The 19,730-nt window shown below is 31.8% G+C and overlaps 2 protein-coding genes across 2 annotated transcripts; one reads left to right on the plus strand and one right to left on the minus strand.

Moving 5' to 3' along the window:
- Positions 1–87: 87 nt before the first annotated feature.
- Positions 88–11,740, minus strand: LOC135687131 (eukaryotic translation initiation factor 3 subunit J-A). Its single transcript, XM_065203609.2, has 10 exons — positions 11,582–11,740; positions 10,891–10,982; positions 10,151–10,190; positions 8,625–8,725; positions 7,699–7,778; positions 6,185–6,228; positions 5,350–5,459; positions 4,909–4,966; positions 3,986–4,059; positions 88–243 (listed from the first exon to the last, which is right to left on the minus strand). Exons 1-10 carry the CDS (start codon positions 11,592–11,594, stop codon positions 121–123), a joined length of 735 nt encoding a protein of 244 aa, XP_065059681.2. The 5' UTR covers positions 11,595–11,740; the 3' UTR covers positions 88–120.
- A 469-nt stretch (positions 11,741–12,209) lies between these two features.
- On the plus strand, positions 12,210–16,981 carry LOC135687130 (homeobox protein unc-4 homolog). Its single transcript, XM_065203608.2, has 4 exons — positions 12,210–12,651; positions 14,217–14,485; positions 15,070–15,355; positions 16,145–16,981. Exons 1-4 carry the CDS (start codon positions 12,528–12,530, stop codon positions 16,207–16,209), a joined length of 744 nt encoding a protein of 247 aa, XP_065059680.2. The 5' UTR covers positions 12,210–12,527; the 3' UTR covers positions 16,210–16,981.
- The last annotated feature ends 2,749 nt before the right edge of the window (positions 16,982–19,730 follow it).

A 19,730-nucleotide genomic window follows, 5' to 3' on the forward strand; every position in this document is an offset into this window, starting at 1 on the left:
TATGGGATACAAGCAAGCGTTTTTCAAATTACGACATAAAGTTTAAATAACTGAAGAGAAGACGAAGTTGAGAAAAGAACATAAAGGTTAGACAAATTTTGCTATTTAATGAATGAATGTTTACATGAAGTCATCGAAATCATCAAACTGATTGTCATAGTCAAGAAAATTGTCTCTCTTACTGGCCTTAGCAGAAGCACCAACCAACGTCTTCTTTCCGCCTTTCTTTTTCGTTTTAGCAGGCTAAGGAAAAAAAACAAGTTAAAAACAAAAGGGAGGTCAAACTGGAACAGTCTATTTAAAATGGAACAATATGTTTAAAAATGATTACTGGAGACTTAGGACCATTCTTAAGGTTAAGATAATATCTTCTTTCCAATTGCCTGAGCTGAACAAAAGGTCGATATTTAAAGTATTGAATAATTTCTATTTATTATGATTAATTTTTTTCACGGTTGAATAATTTCTATTTATTCTATTTAATTTGTTTTCACGGTTGAATAATTTCTATTGATGATGATTACTTTTTTTCACGGTTGAGTAATTTCTATTAATTTCATTTAATTGTTTTCGCGGTTGAATAATTTTTACTAATTTTTTTTTTCACAATTGAATAAATTTTACTATTTTTAATTATTTTTTTCATGTTTGAATAATTTTTACTAATTTTATTTATTTTTTTTCACGGTTGGCTAATTTCTATTAATTTTTTTTTCACAGTTGAATAATTTCTATTAATTTTATTTAATTTTCTTCACGGTTGAATAATTTTTACAAATACTATTTATTTTTTTTCACGGATGAATAATTTCTATTTATCTTATTTAATCTTTTTCACGGTTGAATAATTTTTACTAATTTTATTAATTTTTCACGGATAAATAGCTTCCATTTATTTTATTTAATTTTTTTCACGGTTGAATATATTTTACTAATTTTATTTTTTTTCACAGATGAATAATTTTTATTAATTTTATTCATTTTTTTCACGGTTGAATAATTTCTATTTATTCTATTTAATTTGTCTTCACGGTCGAATAATTTCTATTGATTATGATTAATTTTTTTCACGGATGAATAATTTTTACTAATTTTATTTATTTTTTTTCACGGTTGGCTAATTTCTATTAATTTTTTTTCACAGTTGAATAATTTCTATTAATTTTATTTAATTTTCTTCACGGTTGAATAATTTTTACTAATCTTATTTATTTTTTTTCACGGATGAATAATTTCTATTTATCTTATTTAATCTTTTTCACGGTTGAATAATTTTTACTAATTTTATTAATTTTTCACGGATAAATAGCTTCTATTTATTTTATTTAATTTTTTTCACGGTTGAATATATTTTACTAATTTTATTTATTTTTTTTCACGGTTGGCTAATTTCTATTAATTTTTTTTTCACAGTTGAATAATTTCTATTAATTTTATTTAATTTTCTTCACGGTTGAATAATTTTTACTAATCTTATTTATTTTTTTTCACGGATGAATAATTTCTATTTATCTTATTTAATCTTTTTCACGGTTGAATAATTTTTACTAATTTTATTAATTTTTCACGGATAAATAGCTTCTATTTATTTTATTTAATTTTTTTCACGGTTGAAAATATTTTACTAATTTTATTTTTTTTCACAGATGAATAATTTTTATTAATTTTATTCATTTTTTTCACGGTTGAATAATTTCTATTTATTCTATTTAATTTGTCTTCACGGTCGAATAATTTCTATTGATTATGATTAATTTTTTTCACGGATGAATAATTTTTACTAATTTTATTTATTTTTTTTCACGGTTGGCTAATTTCTATTAATTTTTTTTCACAGTTGAATAATTTCTATTAATTTTATTTAATTTTCTTCACGGTTGAATAATTTTTACTAATCTTATTTATTTTTTTTCACGGATGAATAATTTCTATTTATCTTATTTAATCTTTTTCACGGTTGAATAATTTTTACTAATTTTATTAATTTTTCACGGATAAATAGCTTCTATTTATTTTATTTAATTTTTTTCACGGTTGAATATATTTTACTAATTTTATTTATTTTTTTTCACGGTTGGCTAATTTCTATTAATTTTTTTTTCACAGTTGAATAATTTCTATTAATTTTATTTAATTTTCTTCACGGTTGAATAATTTTTACTAATCTTATTTATTTTTTTTCACGGATGAATAATTTCTATTTATCTTATTTAATCTTTTTCACGGTTGAATAATTTTTACTAATTTTATTAATTTTTCACGGATAAATAGCTTCTATTTATTTTATTTAATTTTTTTCACGGTTGAAAATATTTTACTAATTTTACTTTTTTTCACAGATGAATAATTTTTATTAATTTTATTCATTTTTTTCACGGTTGAATAATTTCTATTTATTCTATTTAATTTGTCTTCACGGTCGAATAATTTCTATTGATTATGATTAATTTTTTTCACGGATGAATAATTTTTACTAATTTTATTTATTTTTTTTCACGGTTGGCTAATTTCTATTAATTTTTTTTCACAGTTGAATAATTTCTATTAATTTTATTTAATTTTCTTCACGGTTGAATAATTTTTACTAATTTTATTTACTTTTTTTCACAGATGAATAATTTCTATTTATTTTATTTAATTTTTTTCACGGTTGAATAAATTTTACTAATTTTATTCTTTTTTCACGGTTGAATAATTTTTACTAATTTTATTAATTTTTTCACCGATAAATAACTTCTATTTATTTTATTTAATTTTTTTCACAGTTGAATATATTTTACTAATTTCATTTTTTTTCACAGATGAATAATTTCTATTAATTTTATTTATTTTTTCACACGGTTGAATAATTTCTATTTAATTTAAATTAATTTTTTTTCACTGTTGAATAATTTCTATTAAATTTTTATTTAATTTTTTTCACGCTTGAATAATTTTTACTAATTTTATTTATTTTTTTCACGGATGAATAATTTATATTTATTTTATTTAATTTTTTCAGGGTTGAATAATTTTTACTAGTTTCATTCTTTTTTCACGGCTGAATAATTTTTATTAATTTTATTTTCACGGCTGAATAATTTCTATCAATTTTATATTTAATTTTTTTCCAGGTTGAATCATTTTTACTAATTTTATTTTTTTTTCACGGATGGATAATTTTTATTAATTTTATTTATTTTTTTCACGGATGAATAATTTCTATTTATTTTATTTTTAATTTTTTTCACGGTTGAATAATTTTTACTAATTTTATTCTTTTTTCACGGAAGAATAATTTCTATTTATTTAATTTTTAATTTTTTTCAAAGTTGAATAATTTTTACTAATTTTATTCTTTATTCACGGCTGAATAATTTCTATTAATTTTTCATTATTTTTTTACACGGTTGAATAATTTCTATTGATTTAAATTAATTTTTTTCACTGTTGAATAATTTCTATTAATTTTTTATTTAATTTTTTTCACGGTTGAATAATTTTTACTAATTTTATTTATTTTTTTCACGGATGAATAATTTCTATTTATTTTATTTAATTTTTTTCACGGTTGAATAATTTTTACTAATTTCATTCTTTTTTCACGGCTGAATAATTTTTATTTATTTAATTTTCATGGCTGAATAATTTCTACCAATTTTATATTTAATTTTTTTCATGGTTGAATATTTTTTACTAATTTTTTTTTCACAGATGAATAATTTTTATTAATTTTTTTTTTCACGGATGAATAATTTCTATTCATTTTATTTTTAATTTTTTTCACGGTTGAATAATTTTTACTAATTTTTTTTCACGGTTGAATAATTTCTATTAATTTTATTTGATTCTTTTCACGGTTGTATAACTTTTACTAATTTAATTTTTTTTAAGGTTGAATAATTTCTATTAATTAATCAATCTTTTTCACCAATCACGTAAACTTTAGTGGGAAGTAGCAAGTAAATACAGAGAAGCAAGGTTTGAAAAATTGATAAGGCCATACCTTTGCAATTTTCGCCTTTTCCGTAGCTAATGCATTTAAGGTAGTTGCAATTCGCTTTATGTCTGCGACTTCAACTACAAAAAAGAGATGTTAGGGTGATGATAAGGTATACACAATGTTGAACACTTTATGATACTATCTTGTTATGAGTACCAAGCAAAAGTCAACAAAGCTTTTTATCTCTGATATCAAACTTCAATAGATAAATATTTTCTCTAATAAACGTATTATATTTCTGCTTTTTGTAGAAACTTTCAAGTTTTGCAGCCACAGAGGCTTTTTCAAATGCATCCTTATCAAATTCAGCTTCCCTCATTCCGCAACTTGGAAATTCAGGTAATTTTCCAGAATTTCTGTCACTGATTTCCGACTTCACTTTAAAATCTCACAGTAGAATTTAACTATTGGTATTTTCCCCGTTCCCTCCCCCTTTCCACTAGGAATTTGTAAATCTATCTCTGCAGACAGCTTTTCTTTAACTAGAGTGAGCAACAGTTGGACTAACAGCAGTTAAACTACAAGGAGCAAGTCTTCATCAGCTGTAGATTTTTCCTAACCCAGTCTTGCTTGTCAAGTGGAAATTGTATTGAGTTATTAAGCTTGCTCAAGGGAAATTAATTACTTATGTACACAAATGGGCTTTCAAACGAAAGAAGCGGACATGGGTGAATGTGGTTATAAATACACAATTATTCTTTTACCAAGCAATAAACTTCACATAGAGTTGTAAAAGAGCAGGAATATTTTGAAATTAACCTTGTTTCTTGAATCAAATTCATTGTTGTCAATCATTAAAAAGATCATTTATAAATATCAAAAAATGAATAATCATGAAAAAAGATTATATCAATAAAGAAAGATTGCTCGTTATACAGAGATGGCGGAATTCTCAGAAAAGGGCTTTGAACAAGCAAAAGACCTACTTCCTGCACAACAATCTCTGCAGAGTCCTTCTAAAAACGACGTGTACTCGGCTTTACCCTGCAAAACAAGTGTCTTTATCAGCATCCAGAACAAAAACTATTTCACTGGTTTCAATAAAACTTTTAGTAAACATAGAGAATACAATTTACTGAATTTTTAACTCAACATAATCTTAGTTCTTGCTCAAAATTAGCTTTTTAACAAAAAAAACTCGGCGTTTCATAATTCATAGGATTGGCTTTCATCCCTAACATTAATATTAGGTGTGATTGTTACAGAATGGCGATACAAAAACATAAACAGACTTTACATTACCAAATTGCAGGTGGGGGGGAGGGGGCAGAGAACATGCAGCTAGGGAAAATACAAGAAATCGAATTTGATTTAACAACTAGGGCATTCATGACAAAGCATGAATGAACAAAGAAACATTTTCATACCTCATATTTTGTAATTTTCTCAACAAGGAGGTTCTGAAACTCTGTGAATTCCTCTTTAGTATCTGGTTCAAAATTGTCAAATGTCTTCTTTTCTGGCAAATCAGTAACCCCTGTAATTAGAAAAAATAGCTCAGTTTCAAAACTATGGCTTAAAAGAGAGCAAGAAAAAATATGAAAAGACTTTGAACAGAATTCGAACAGAGTCTTTCAATTTTTAGATCAAATAGGTTTTCATCTTGGTGAAAGACTACATCCAACGAGATTTACTTATTTGATAAAATACAAAGACCTGGAAATAACCGCAATTTACAACCAATTTTGTTGAAACTATGAACCATCCTGTGCTATAAACACCAAAGCAAGCATGCAATACCAGTTCATCAAAATAAAATCAATAGCAATTTTTATCTTTATTATGTAATCGTTAATATTTAGATTTGTATTTAGTGTTGTTGAATTGTTATATTAAATGTTATGGTCACAGAGTTGCTTTGTATTTCCATGCTCCCTGTGGCATCGCTTTGTAACCTCCGTATGATTCAGGCAAACCTTTATGGTAATAAAAAAACTTGAAAACATGGTATACAAGAGAGATACCGGATTTAAGCTAAATTGTTCACAAAAATGATGAATATAATTACTTAAAGAATAACAGAATTGCCAAAACGAAAGACATCATATGTATTAAATATCAACATAAGGAATAAAGTCTATTTAGCATTGGTCAGTCGGTATTAAACTGAAATCTACAAATAGAAGAGGTATTAAAGAACAATAATGTTCATTTCTACTATCATAGTATCGTATCTCAGAGATAACACGTTACTAAACATACCGAAAGTATCTTTAGCTATTAGTAAGTCAGCTTCTTCAATAAGTCTGCAAATAGGAAAAGTCTAAATGAAAATCGCATTCCTAATCTGTGCAAATATATGAAGTACCGTAATCATTCGAATCAGTGTCTGGGCGCTTATTTAATGTTTCTGCTTTAAGGGGGCGCTTATTCAACGGGGGGCGCTTATAAGATGGGCGCTTATTCTAAAGAGGCGCTTATGAAATTTTGCCTTAGAAAATAAGGATTGAAAATTCAGGGATCAGCTCTCTTTTTCAAATTATACATCTCTCAGGAGAACAAAAGTCAAACATGTAAAAACCCGATAAACAAATTATTGTTAGTACTCTACCAAATATCAATATCCTCCAACAGTACCCACCCTAGAACAAGGAGGCGCTTATTTGAGAGGGGCCCTTATAAAACTATTTTCTTAAAAAATGGGCGGTTATTTGACAGGGGCGCTTGTTTGAGAGGGACGCTCATTTGAACGATTACGATAAGTAATGTTGCAATGAAGGTAGTCAGTAAAATGTGGTTTACAATATCAACCGTGCATATATATAGTGTTTTTACAATAGTTATCTGCTGCCAGACTATTAAGAAAGATCCCTTGCGACTTGCAGAGTCAACATTCTATAGCCTTGGCCTAACATTGCTGTCTGGACAAACTAAACCAACCTCTCAAAAGCAAGAAACAACTAGAATTATATTCCTAAAAATTCTTAGTGAAAATGAAACATGAAAGTTACATGAGGCAAAATTTATTTAAGCAATACAACAACAAGAATCCAATGAAGCTAGAATTTTAAAATAAATCAAATTTAAATTAGTACTCTTCAAATTAAATTCATTCTAAAATTTTAGCTTATAACATTGGATTCTTGTTGTTTAGTCGTTTAGATTTTTGTTCCAGACTCTCTTTCTTATTTCTACTCCTGCAAGATTCATAGAACACGACAGATAGCCTACTTCTTATACATAAATAGTGTAAGAAGGAAAGACTAACAAGTGTACAATGAAATTAAACAACCCAGTTACTTTGCTATATCAACTTGATTTGAAATGCTGTATCTTAAAGGCATTGAGTCATGATAAAATGGATTGGGTATGTAAACCCTAAGTACCAAAATCCGCTGAGCCATGGTTTTCATGACTGCTATGCTATTGGTTGACCTTAAACTGGTCACATGAACTCACCTTGTACTGATTTACAAAACAATTTCAATCAATAGCAAGTTGTCAGCAACGGATGCAAATATTACATGAAACAGCAGTGATCAGGTCAAAACCAAGCAACCCCCTATAGAGAAGGCCTATTTACCATGACTCAATACCTTCAAAGTACATTGTATCTATATCCAAAAATATCATTCTTTTTAAATGAATTGAAATTATCTTTAACTTAGAATGGAAACAATAACTTTTTTGTCCAAAGCTGCTCCAATAAAATAACAAACCTGTCACTTCTTGCTATTACAAATGAATCAGTAAAAACAGACAGATATATCACATACTTCTGTTTCCTAATTTTTTCTGCAAGCCTTTCTTCAGGTGTGAGGTCTTGATCATCAATATCATCCTCATTTTTAAGTGCCTATAAAAATAATTTGTAAAACAAATAGAATTTGCCATATAGAATTTGGAAGCTCTCTGAAAAAATGATCTTTTAACAAATTTGTTAACAGATTCATTTGCTAGTTTACTAAATGTTTCTTGCTATTGCAACAAAATTATTTTTGCACATCCAGATGTCATATCTTGACACAATGACCGCTATTTCAGATCTAGTTAAAAAATCTCTCTTAGGTTGTTCTAAATTTAGTTTTAATTTTATAATTTTGCATTACATAATCAACTGCTATCACAGTCCTGGGGTTATGATTTTGGCTGGGGTGTTGGTAATAATATGCCTAGAATAGTTAAGGTGTGAAATCGTGTGTGTCCCATGAAACATAGATAATCTTTATGAAGACCTGCTAGTTACTTAAGACAAAATATACTTAAGGGTCTGTGAACATGCTTGAAGGGTGTATTACTGTTTGAAAAAGCCTGTGAGGATTTTATAACAAGAATAATTTTTACAGCATTTTGATGAAGTCTCTGGAAAATAAAATAATTAAGCAAAAATAATACAATTGTTTTAAAGAGTGATCATGCATTTGAAATGCTATCAAGATAACACACACACACAAAATAAATCAAAAATAAATTTGATGAAAAATCGATAGAAAACTAGAAGAGAGAAGAAAGGAATAGTCAGTCAAAATTTGATGCTGCATGAGCAATAAAAAATAGACCTAGGGAGTCCTAGGTGTGTGTGATATCACTTTTTCTTAAATATTAATTTGTTGTGTTACTATGATAATGCTTCATGTTCTGCTTTTAAATGCCATCAGTTACCACATCATTTTTATGAAATTATAGAATTGAAAAAACAAACCTCTTCAAGTTCTTTTAATTTCTTCATCTTTGCCGCCTCCTTTTCTTTTATCCTCTCAGCTAAAGGTTTTTTCTTCTTCTTTTCTACAACTTTCATTGTTTCTGTTTTAAACAAGAAAAATGATGTTATTATATAGAACTAAAGCTTTTGTTAGGCAGCAAGTAGCAATTGAATTCAATCTAAAAGGATTATACCTTCCCCAAGACTCGAGAAACAGAAAGTGGTACGCCTCAAGTCAAGGGGCCTCAAAGATAAAAAACCTAACAAATTTATATTCCTTTTTTAAAAATCAGGTAGAATGCTTTACCTCATTTGTATTGTATAAAATATTAATCTCAATTACACCTGGTTATACCAAAGACATAGAAACAGGATCCCATATTTTTTCCAGAACAGAGATAAAGGAGGGAGGAAGGACCAAAATGTGGCTGTTCTCTTTGGGGATGTCTTGCAGATCTAAAAGTACAACTAAAACTTGTGATTCTGCTATCGGGCAACATTTACTGGAAAACCCAGATTGTGCGAAAAACTATATGGCGGCATGTTTCGGATTATTAGTAAAGTCCAATCGTTGTTCCATCTAGCAGTTTTGGAATCTATTTACATAAGCACAAAAAAACTGCTATTGTGTAGACAAAAGAAGTTCGTTTTCACCTTAGGGCTCCATTGGTAACATTCTCAATAGGCAAGTGTTATTGATAAACCTTAACAGTCATGTGCTTGTGTTTCTGATTGGCCTATTTCAATCCACAACTGGGTATATATATTTCCTAGCGAAGAGTTTTCAATCTATGTTCTGACCTTTTAAAAAACTCTGAAGAGTGTCAAACAAAGACTTTAGTTTACTCAGATATTTACTTTTTTCAAAGCCATTTTCAAGTTTTGTACGACCAAAAGATTGTTTGCATAAAAAAGAATCTCTTTTATAGACATTCAAAGCAGACTTAGAATATTGGTATGAATACAAGAGTTGGAACATAAACACAGAGGTTATAAACAATAGAAGGAAAGAACTGTTAATAATACCCACAAGTGAGAAAGACTTCAGAGGTCCTACCAACTTTTATATTCCCTTTAACATTTTATTCCCTGCTCTAAATATTATTTTCACAACATAGAAAAATACCGCCTAGAGTTTTGACTGTTAACAGGGTTTGTTTTATGGGCTTTCCATATTTGGGTCAAATTGCTATACTACTATTACTGTTACATAATACTCCATATGTTTAGGTTCATTTCCTAGAAATTTTTTGTGCCTTAATTCATTCTTCATAATCATTAGCACACCATTATGCCAGTCAGAAATATGAAGGTGGACGTCTGGGTGCGTTTCCAGAAATCATCAAAAGATGGAACAGCTTTTGGTTGCTTTTGTGCTAACAGAACCTATCATAACAGACGTTGTATGTCATGATTATGAAGGTAATGATTATGAAGACTGAATTCAGGCAAAAAAAATCAAACTATTTGTAGTAAGCATTGTCACAAATGATTGCGGGTTATCAGAATTAGCTAGTGTATCACACCTTGTGTTTCCTCTTCTTCATCTTCATCCTCCCAGTTGTCCTAAAACACAACAGGATAATTAATAATAATCATATACAACAAGGATTTTAGATTTTACTTGTAGATAACAATGAAATAAATTCATAGAAAATGCCACATGATGGAAACCTGCTGTTCGCAACCCTTATGCTTATAAGTGTATCTCAGTTATCAGGGAAGAACACTTGGCCAGATTTTGGGGAGAGCAAGCTTAATGTTTTGATAAGATGATGCCACATTTTCCTTTGTTTTAGAACAAAAGACTATTGTCCTGCAAAATGATGGAGGAACAACTGCTCCCCTTGCCTCTCCACAAACTCCTCCCCACCCCCACAATGTGTCCACCACTGCCAGTTATTATATCAGCTCAATTTCATTCTATATCAGCTAATCTTGTTTTCTTATAAAAGCTTATACCAGGAAACAAATTTACTTGCACCGACTTGGCATACTTTCTGTTACCAGGTATTAGAAGATTGTAACATTGCACCAATACAATAGCAATCATGTTATCATTTTTGCTTGTTATTAGAAATCTTCAAGAAAATAGCTATCTACATATTTTGTGATATATCCTTCCTGATATCTTAGGTAAAAAGCATCATTTCTTATATCATGACACTAAAAATGCCTGACCCCTGTAAAATAAACATCCTTTTAATAATACCTAAGTATTACTGTGGCATTACTGTTTTGTTAAAATAATTTACAAGCAATCTACCTTGACTGCATCATCATCTTCATCTTCACCTTCCCATTTATCTGAAGGCTTTCCTTTTAAATCTCCCACACTGGGTTCAAAATCTTCATCCTCTACAGAAATCAATTCAAAAATCTTGTCATCTTTGGCAGAGAAACATCTCAAACCCTCCAATGGTTAATAAAATCAATATGCATTAAATGTATGTATATTTCTTCAATGCTCTATGCTCAATGATCAAAGAGAGAGGAATTAGGTATTTTCAAAGTGAACATGCAAGGGTAAGGGTCTGTTATATTCCATTCTAGCTGCCCAGCAATAAATAAATATTGACTTTTCTCTTTTGCTGAAAAGATTTTCCGTGATTGATACTTTTCGTATCCATTTCGCCACATTAACAATAAAAATCGTCGAAACATTAATTAATGGGCATTTCCAATCACTCGCCCAAAAGAAAGTAATGTTTAACTATCTGCGTGTTATATTCACATTTGTCTTTTAGAAAACAATAGAAATAGAACAGGAAAATAAAGTGAAATGACGCCAGCCTTATATTCAACCAACATTTACAGAGACACGTACAAAGTTTTAAGAAATACTAAGGGAAGACTGAATTGTAACGTAAGGTAGGCCTAGGCCTAAGGAGATTCCACATGGACTTTTGTTTAATAATCTGATAATCGGTAAAATAAATTTTAAATAAAAATATTACCCCATGAAGCCATTGAAATCCCTAATCAGTACAGCGTAAAAATTTTTTCAAACTTTTTTTTGTTCTTTTTGGTCCCACTTGGGACGGCTGCCACCGACCAGATAGATACTCAATGCCGTTAACGAAAAGGCTTGTTTGATCAGGAGGCTGGATCATAAGGTCACGATCAGCAACTCAAATTTACTCAATTAACTTTCCATAACAAGTTGACTTCGCTTATCTCGTGAGATTTCCAATGCGAGGAACAGAAAAGATCAAAGTTGTCTCTCAAAGTTGCATTTAGATTCTGCTACAATAATATGAATCCAATATCGAAACTTATCAAAGGTTTTCAGGGGCTCCGAGGTAGGTTGGAAAGAGGGTCAAGGGGCAATTAGAGACTCTTTGCCCCCTTTCCAGCCTATGTCGGAGACCCTGAAAAGAATAAAAGATTTTAAAAAATGTTTTAAAAATAGGTGGAGCCATGCGCTTCTCTCAGCGACGTTCTTCCTGATTGTTAATCATAAATACGCTACAGCATAGGGCGACACGCACTGATAGGTTGGAAAGAGGGTCAAGGGGCAATTAGAGACTCTTTGCCCCCTTTCCAGCCTATGTCGGAGACCCTGAAAATAATGAAAGATTTTAAAAATGTTTTAAAAATAGGTGGAGCCATGCTCTTCTCTCAGCGACGTTCTTCCTGAATCTTAATCATAAATACGCTACAGCATAGGGCGACACGCACTGGTTAATGGCTTGATACGCTTCTTCGATAGGAGTTTCTTATGTCACAAAGGTTGATAAAGGAGAAAATTACAAAACTTGGAAGGGGCTAAATACAGAAACAGCCTTAAAGACAGAAAGTGAGACTGAAATCTGTATGAAACCGGTGTCAATTTGAAACTGAAACCTTTTCCTCAATAATCGAATTTAGCGTTCCTTTGACCGTCTTTCGAAATCAAGAGCTATGAACATCGGTTATTTAAGGATCTCATGCATTACTCTTTGGCACAGAGACAAAGACGTATTAGAAACCCATAGCATGGCTCACTCAAAACGCAGCGATTGTCAGTGTAGCCTGGCTTACAAAGGTACGTCAAACTGCAGGCATGGAAAAATAAACTTAAATACTAACAAAAACATTGCTAGTTTCTCGCCACCTTGCTGTTTCATAACTTACTGTTGCGATGTATATTTCAATTTCTTCATATATTAAGTGTCGTAGTACGATGCAGACGAAAATTTTTTCGAGGGTCTATCCATAAAATTATTCCACAATAGCCTATACAAAAGTACAATGATATGAGTTCCAGGTCTTGATTTCAGAACAGGTATGTTGCATACAATTCATGCTTGTGCTCCCTTATAGCACGGGAAGGCTAGAGAAATAGCCGGTTTTACCGACTTCTTTTCTTTCTTCCATATAATCCTGTTATCAACGTTCAACCATTTTCGCTATTTTTTCCATTTTTTTGTTCATTTTTGCCTAATCAATCTTCCTTGTTTTTTCGATAATCCTGCAAAAGATTAAGGTTTCGTCTTGGCCGGGCTCAACACCTGCAGCAGAGAGCATCGTCATACTTAAACGTCTTGACTCGGGGTTAAATTCTAACATTAATTATTGCCTTTTACGATTGATGTTTTTCCAACTAAAGTGACGACTGACGTTGTAAGAAGCTTACAGAATGAGCCACCTGAATGCAAAGAGAGTGCAAACTGTTTCATGCTTTTTCAGCAAAAACCTTAAAAAACTTATTCATGGAAATCTCCACAATACAAAAATTTATCTTAGTTTAAAATATCTTAGGTCCATAACAGCTATCTTGAGCTGCCTTAACATGACCTGAATGAACAAATAAAATTATGTATCTATGATATGCCGCTTGCTTTCTGTCTTGTAATTCAGTTTCAACTTGCACCAGCGTTATTTTATCTCAAGAACACCTGTCTTATGTTTTCGATATTTTTTGTAGCGATATTTTTTGTGTAGCGTTAATTGCGTAGCATTAAGAATATGAAAAATTTATACGGACTCTTGTAAAACGTAGTATTCCATTTGATCGGTGATAGAGGCATGAATTTTATGGTCCGTTTATCAAGAAAACACAGTATACACAACCACGCAGAAAAAACTTTACGTTTTATTATCAGGAAGATAGAAAACATCAAAATGACAAAAAATACATTAAAACAGACTCACAGGCAAGAACAGTTTTGGAAAGGATGGTTTAGTATGTATAACAAGACGGTTCTAAGTTGCAACTTTAGGTTTCACAGATCCTGCAATTAAGTGTTGAAAGTTAGAACTTTGACTTGCAACTCATGCATCTTAGAAGCGTCCAGCTCCAATACCAAACCTTGCACTGTCTACATGGCATGCAACATACCAGTCAAGCCAGCACTATACGGTTTATATCTCGTATGTATGCAAAAAATGCTGCTTATCGATCATTATCAATACTCACTTCCTTGCTCTAAAAATTACACCTTTTCACCTTCCCAGGTTTTTCTATACAGATATAGATCAATGTCCTTATGCATGCTAGGTCACGTGCTCAGTAAATTACACTATGTGTATCAGGTGTACATATAGTTTCATTATGAAGAAGAATATGTGATTGCTAGCTCCAAATAAACCATCCCTGTACATCTTTAGATCCAACATTAAACTTGAAACCCCAGAAGCCTCGAACAGTCTTCACATTCGAGCAGTTAAGAAAGCTAGAATGCGTTTTCAAAGACACGAGTTATCCAGGACTGGAGAAGCGGCAGTCGCTTGCAGAGGAGCTTGATCTTCCTGACGAGCGGATTAGAGTTTGGTTTCAGAATCGAAGAGCCAAGGAGAAAAGACTGCGAGAGGAAACTCTGGCAATGAGCGTAGATTCGCAGAAGAGAAAAGGTATGCCGAATGTGCATCAAATGCAGGTAAGTATGCCACGCAAAGAGCATCAGCAAGAAGATATCAATATTATAAACTTACTGAACAAGTGAAATGAATATTGGCCTGTTTTTAATCAACAACCTTATTTCAAAAGATATTTCTGAACCCAGAATAAATATGATAAATACAGTGACCTTGTAAAGGGGCATTATTGAGCCATAAACATGCTTCAAAAAGAACAAATTGGAACGCCCCGGGTACAAGGTTATGGATGGCCTACAGCCTAGAATCGGCTTTACAAATGTATAACTCGAAAATTGGCTAGCTCCCGATAATTTTTCGTCGATATTTACTACATACCCTGACAGCAGAAATTAAATCTGCACTCGGTGTATTTGAACCTAAAATTAAAATAAATGTTGGTCAAAACTATTCCATCTACAGAGCAATTACCCTTTTGGATTGTGAATAGAGCTATTAAATAGTGTGGTATTTACGATATAAGGCTATCTTTAGCAAAGGATTTAAGTAATAATAATAAATTACAGTTAGAGTTGAAGGTATTAGAGTGTTTGAAAACAATTAAAATGTAGACATGGGTTTCATTGTAATTACTTCCAAATTTCAGGGTGATCTTCAGCCACTCGATATCCCAGCATTCTTTGCGCAATTTGCTAATATGCAGCCTGTTCAGGAATCCAACACAGAGAAGCTATTGTGTTCGTCCCAATCATTGCATTCACACGCATCCCAGTTTTTGCAGTTTGCAAATATGCCTCCATTCTGGCCACCTTTACATTTGGGTCATTCAACAACAACGGATGCAGAGTGTAGCTGCGATGCCGAACTTTCACCGAGGTCTGAAGAAAAACTTGTCTTGTCGTTATTAAAGAAAGCCAGAGCCAAAGAAAAGGGTATGACAATTTGAAATAAAACTGCTTTACTCATCCTCTCACTCACTCAAAAGTTTTACAAGATGAAGAACGTGTTTAACCAATTATTAATAACTTGTTTCTTATTAAAACAATTCATCTTGAATACTCCTGCTTGCAATGGTGTACAATGAAAAACTCATGTTCACCTGAGGTTTATTTTATTTAAGCTTTGTAACAACTAATTCCAACAGAAAAAAGGCAATGCTAGTAATGGTGGACCTTGACTAAAAATTTCTAGTGTACGAGCTGTGAATATTAGCAGTATTATTTTTCCAACATTATTCATGAAAATTGCGTCAGTATAACTATCAAGAACATTAAATATTCATATATTGACAAAAAACAATAAACGTTTTAATTAAAGGGCCTTTTCGATGAAAAGAAAAGAGACGATTGAGAGCCATAATAGCGAATAATTACTTAACTATGACACAAGGGGTTAGTTTAGAATATTCCAATGTGAAAATCAACATCATAAATGAGAACCTAAGGCGGGAAGTTATTGTGCTATACTTACGTTTTGCAAATTCAAGATAAACTGCTACGTTCGGTGCTGGACCATCTATCAACCTTTTTTATGCATGATGTCATATAAAAAGTTTAAGCTTTCCAGGCATTCACATAAATAAACCGTCCCAATATTTGTTACCAAGAAATAAGAATTTAAGCATCACTACTACAGAACAGAAATAAGTCTTTCGGAAATCATCACTACTACACGACAGCCGACATAAGATAAAGCTATAAATAGGCCTATTCTCTTGACAGGAAAAGGCAATAAAAGTTCAGCAACGAGTGATCAACACAGAAATCGTCAACGGACATGCAGATAAGAGATCGTCATTATTGAAGCAAAAAGATGAAAAACATACAGAACTTTGACTAGGTCATGCCAAAGAAAATGTAATGACAAAAAAATAAACTATTAGCCAATCTTCATAATTTTGGCAATGAGAGATTTTGGCAATCGTTGGTTGCTAATGAAAGAATAACCTTTGTTCATGAAATAAGATGAAATAAAATAGAATATAAACATTGAATACTGGTACAAATTTTGTGACAAATAAGGACTGGAAAAGCTTTGTAATGTTCTTTATAAATTTTGTGAATAGTGTGCAGACGTGTTTCATGACTTCGTATATAATTTGGAGAATTCTTAAACACGAAAATGATGATAGCCAATGTATAGCTTGTGTTATCAAAATTTTAGCAATTTTTTACAGAAAATGTAAAATTTTAGAGACATTTGGAGGTATGCTATGTATTGGAGTGTGTATTTGTGAAAAAATAATCAAAACTTGTAGTTTGTTTTTGTTTGGGTGAACCTAGCAACCATACATGGTGAAAAACAACCAAAAATAGGGATGGTAGTCAGCCTGCAAAAGTCATATGGTATTGTAGATTTAAAAGACATTTAAATATTTATTATCAAAAAGAAGAGCTTACGTATCAATTTACGTTTATACCATTGTGTGTTTAACGGTGCTATGTATAAAAAAGACAGGTCAGTCAAACCTGAGTACCAAAGTATACTGTCTTAAAAAATCTATGGACCAGATATTCTGGAAGAATAGTATAAAATACATTCAACATGCAAAATCAGCTAGATATGGCCAAAAAAAGATTTCTCGTTTGCTAACAGATAGCTGTTATTCTGGCCTTGTCCAAAAAGTTATGAACCAAGACAAAATTACAGAGGTTTGATGGGGCAAGAGCCTGTGCTAATGTGGCAATATTTCAGGTAATTTGTAACGTATCCAACTGGTTCTGTATATTTACAGTATTTAATAATGCTTTTTGGGATGTATGGTCAAAATTGAAAAATTCTAAATATAGATGTTTGTGACGTCAACTCTTCGGTACTCTTTTAGATAATGGGCTATGCTCGAAACGTCGTTTACAAGTACGTTAATTGTCCTAAGTACAATTTCACTTAAATTCCTAGTTTAACTCTTTTATATAACCTTGAACTACCAAAATGCACAGGGAGCATTAAGCGATTTGCTGTTTCGTAACACAAATGTATCTAAAATGCTCCTCCATGCTTCTCTTCCAAAAGAAACAGTCAACATTATTTCGTTAAAGTCGTTAGAACACAGTCAATTAAGCTCCTTCGAATGATTAGTTCGTGCGAAAACTTCGAATCTCGATGAATTCGAAATTTAAAAAACTACCTTTAAAACTTCAAAACATTTCAGAACTTACAAATCTGAAAAATCAAAGTTTAAGAAAGTCTTAAAAACCATCATGGCGGATTTTCAATGGCATGGCTACTCTCTGTACAGGCCAATACAGAGAAGCAAGTTCTCAGAAAAACAACAGGAGATTTTAGCAAAATGTTTTGACAAAAATCAGTACCCAGACCATTCACTAAAGGTGAAAATCTCAAAGAAAACGGGATTGGACGCCGAACAAGTTCGTATTTGGTTCCAGAACAAACGAGCTCGAAAGAGAAGTGGTATGGTAAACGAGGAGCCACAGAAACATGTGCTAAGAAATGAATTTAATGAGGAGAAAGATAAGCAAAGTTTCAGCGTTGCTGAAAAGAAAGCAGATGGTGAAATGACGTCATCATCGCAAGAGGTGGTAGAGCTGCTTCATTATGTTAACGAGATCATCGATGGTAGGATATTTCACGTACCACTTACTTCTTTGGGTGGAAAATGATTTAAATGCCACTGCTTCTTGTTAAGATGTGAAGGAGATAGGTCACATGAAGTAATGCTCCTGCGCATAGCCTATTAGGTTACTACACTTCTGTTGAAGACAAAGTGAAACTTGTTATCGCCATCTAGAAATATAGCAGTCAAAGGAGTCATAGCCTCTTTTGCTTCCGAAATTTGTAGCTAGATGTTTTTCTTTCGTTCCTCGCTATATACACTGTTATTACATTAGGACAAAATTTTTTTACGCACATGAAAATATCTTCACATTTCAAAATATATAAGAGCACAGTCGACTTCCAGTTTTGATCGTTCAGCTATTATAGTGAAATTCACATATTCATAACCATACCCTTCTAAATTATTGCAGCATTTCCGCAACTAGCGGTGAGTGACGGGGCCTACTTTTTTCAAGAAGAATCCGATGATCCTGATGACGTCGCAAATAAAGAGCTAAAACAAGCGGTGCAAAGACTCCTTGCGTGACGTAAAAGCCTGTAGCAAACAGAGACACTGCCGTCCAGAATATGTGGTGGTTCGCAAACAAGAATCGGAAGGATTTCAAGAACATCATCGTTGTTGAAATGAAATAATTACAAGAAATAGGCTCGATAGATGCAGTAGCGAAAAAAGGCTCAATTTCATTTATATCCATTTTATTAGATAACTTAAAAAACAAATAAATACGCTATTTTACGAAATTATTAGAAAATTCAAAATCAGGGAGCAAATCTTGAGGAATTATGTCAACCAAAATTTTGCGAAAATGGCACAATAATTTAAGGGGTACCATGGTTCTTAAAAAATCAATACAGTGTTAAAGGAATTGTACACAGAGACTGGGATAAGAACTGTTGAAATCAGTAACCAAAGCGGTAACACATTGAACCAGCGTCACTCACTAGTTTTGTAAGACCCGATAGATGGAGTGGAAAAAGAATTTAGCATATAGAACACGTTTGATTACAAAAACCAAGGGCGGTGAGAAAGAGACAGGAAAACAAGTCACTTCCAAGAAAAATGGCCCGATTGAAAAAACGCAGATATCGCTCGGGTTTTCTGTGGCCTCCCCCGCAGTTACCTCATTCTACAGAAGTACCTATTGCTGCGGATAAATGTGTAATATGGGTAGTGCTAGATCCACGTGCAACTTGCTTCAGCTCAAATCCATTTAGTCAAATTGGAAAGGTTATTAGAGTTGAAAATTAGAGGTACATAGGTAAAAAATAGAGAAAAGCCTCCGCCGAAGACAGACTTTCGTCGGTGATAAAAAAGAGCATACAGGGAAGTCGTAATTGCGATGTTTTCATTATTAATGCATCGATTGCAAATAAATAATTAACAACATGTGAGAAACCCAATTTAATAAATGCAAGTGAACCGACTGTTAACTTTTGGCATAGAATTAGGAAAACAAAGGGAGTGTTGTGCACTTAAATTAGAGCATAGTACTCTCGTGTATTAGACAATTCGAATTCTGGACACCCAAAGCTGTCAAGGTGGGGGAGGCGTGGGAAGTGTGACAACCCCCCACCCACCCTTTGAGAAACAATCATGTTTCAAAAACAATGATTTTTACCATCTGGGAAACCTTGAGTGCCAGAGCCTCAGAGAGTCAAAAGAGGAAGAACGGTGGTCCTTCGCAATTCCTTTCCTGGTTCTGGCACCAAGAGTAGGTTAAAAAAGGCGGC

The sequence above is a fragment of the Rhopilema esculentum genome, chromosome 20 (assembly GCF_057945365.1).
Source record: "Rhopilema esculentum isolate cy_ngs chromosome 20, ASM5794536v1, whole genome shotgun sequence".
Taxonomy (NCBI): Eukaryota; Metazoa; Cnidaria; class Scyphozoa; order Rhizostomeae; family Rhizostomatidae; genus Rhopilema; species Rhopilema esculentum.

Coding starts and splice junctions, on each gene's coding strand:
- LOC135687130 (XM_065203608.2), top strand. CDS start 12,528: ATGAACATCGGTTATTTAAGGATCTCATGCATTACTCTTTGGCACAGA. Junction 12,652..14,216: donor GTGTAGCCTGGCTTACAAAG/GTACGTCAAACT, acceptor GTACATCTTTAG/ATCCAACATTAAACTTGAAA. Junction 15,356..16,144: donor AGCCAGAGCCAAAGAAAAGG/GTATGACAATTT, acceptor TTCTCTTGACAG/GAAAAGGCAATAAAAGTTCA.
- LOC135687131 (XM_065203609.2), bottom strand. Junction 8,726..10,150: donor TGAAGAAGAGGAAACACAAG/GTGTGATACACT, acceptor TGTTTAAAACAG/AAACAATGAAAGTTGTAGAA. Junction 7,779..8,624: donor AATTAAAAGAACTTGAAGAG/GTTTGTTTTTTC, acceptor TTATTTTTATAG/GCACTTAAAAATGAGGATGA.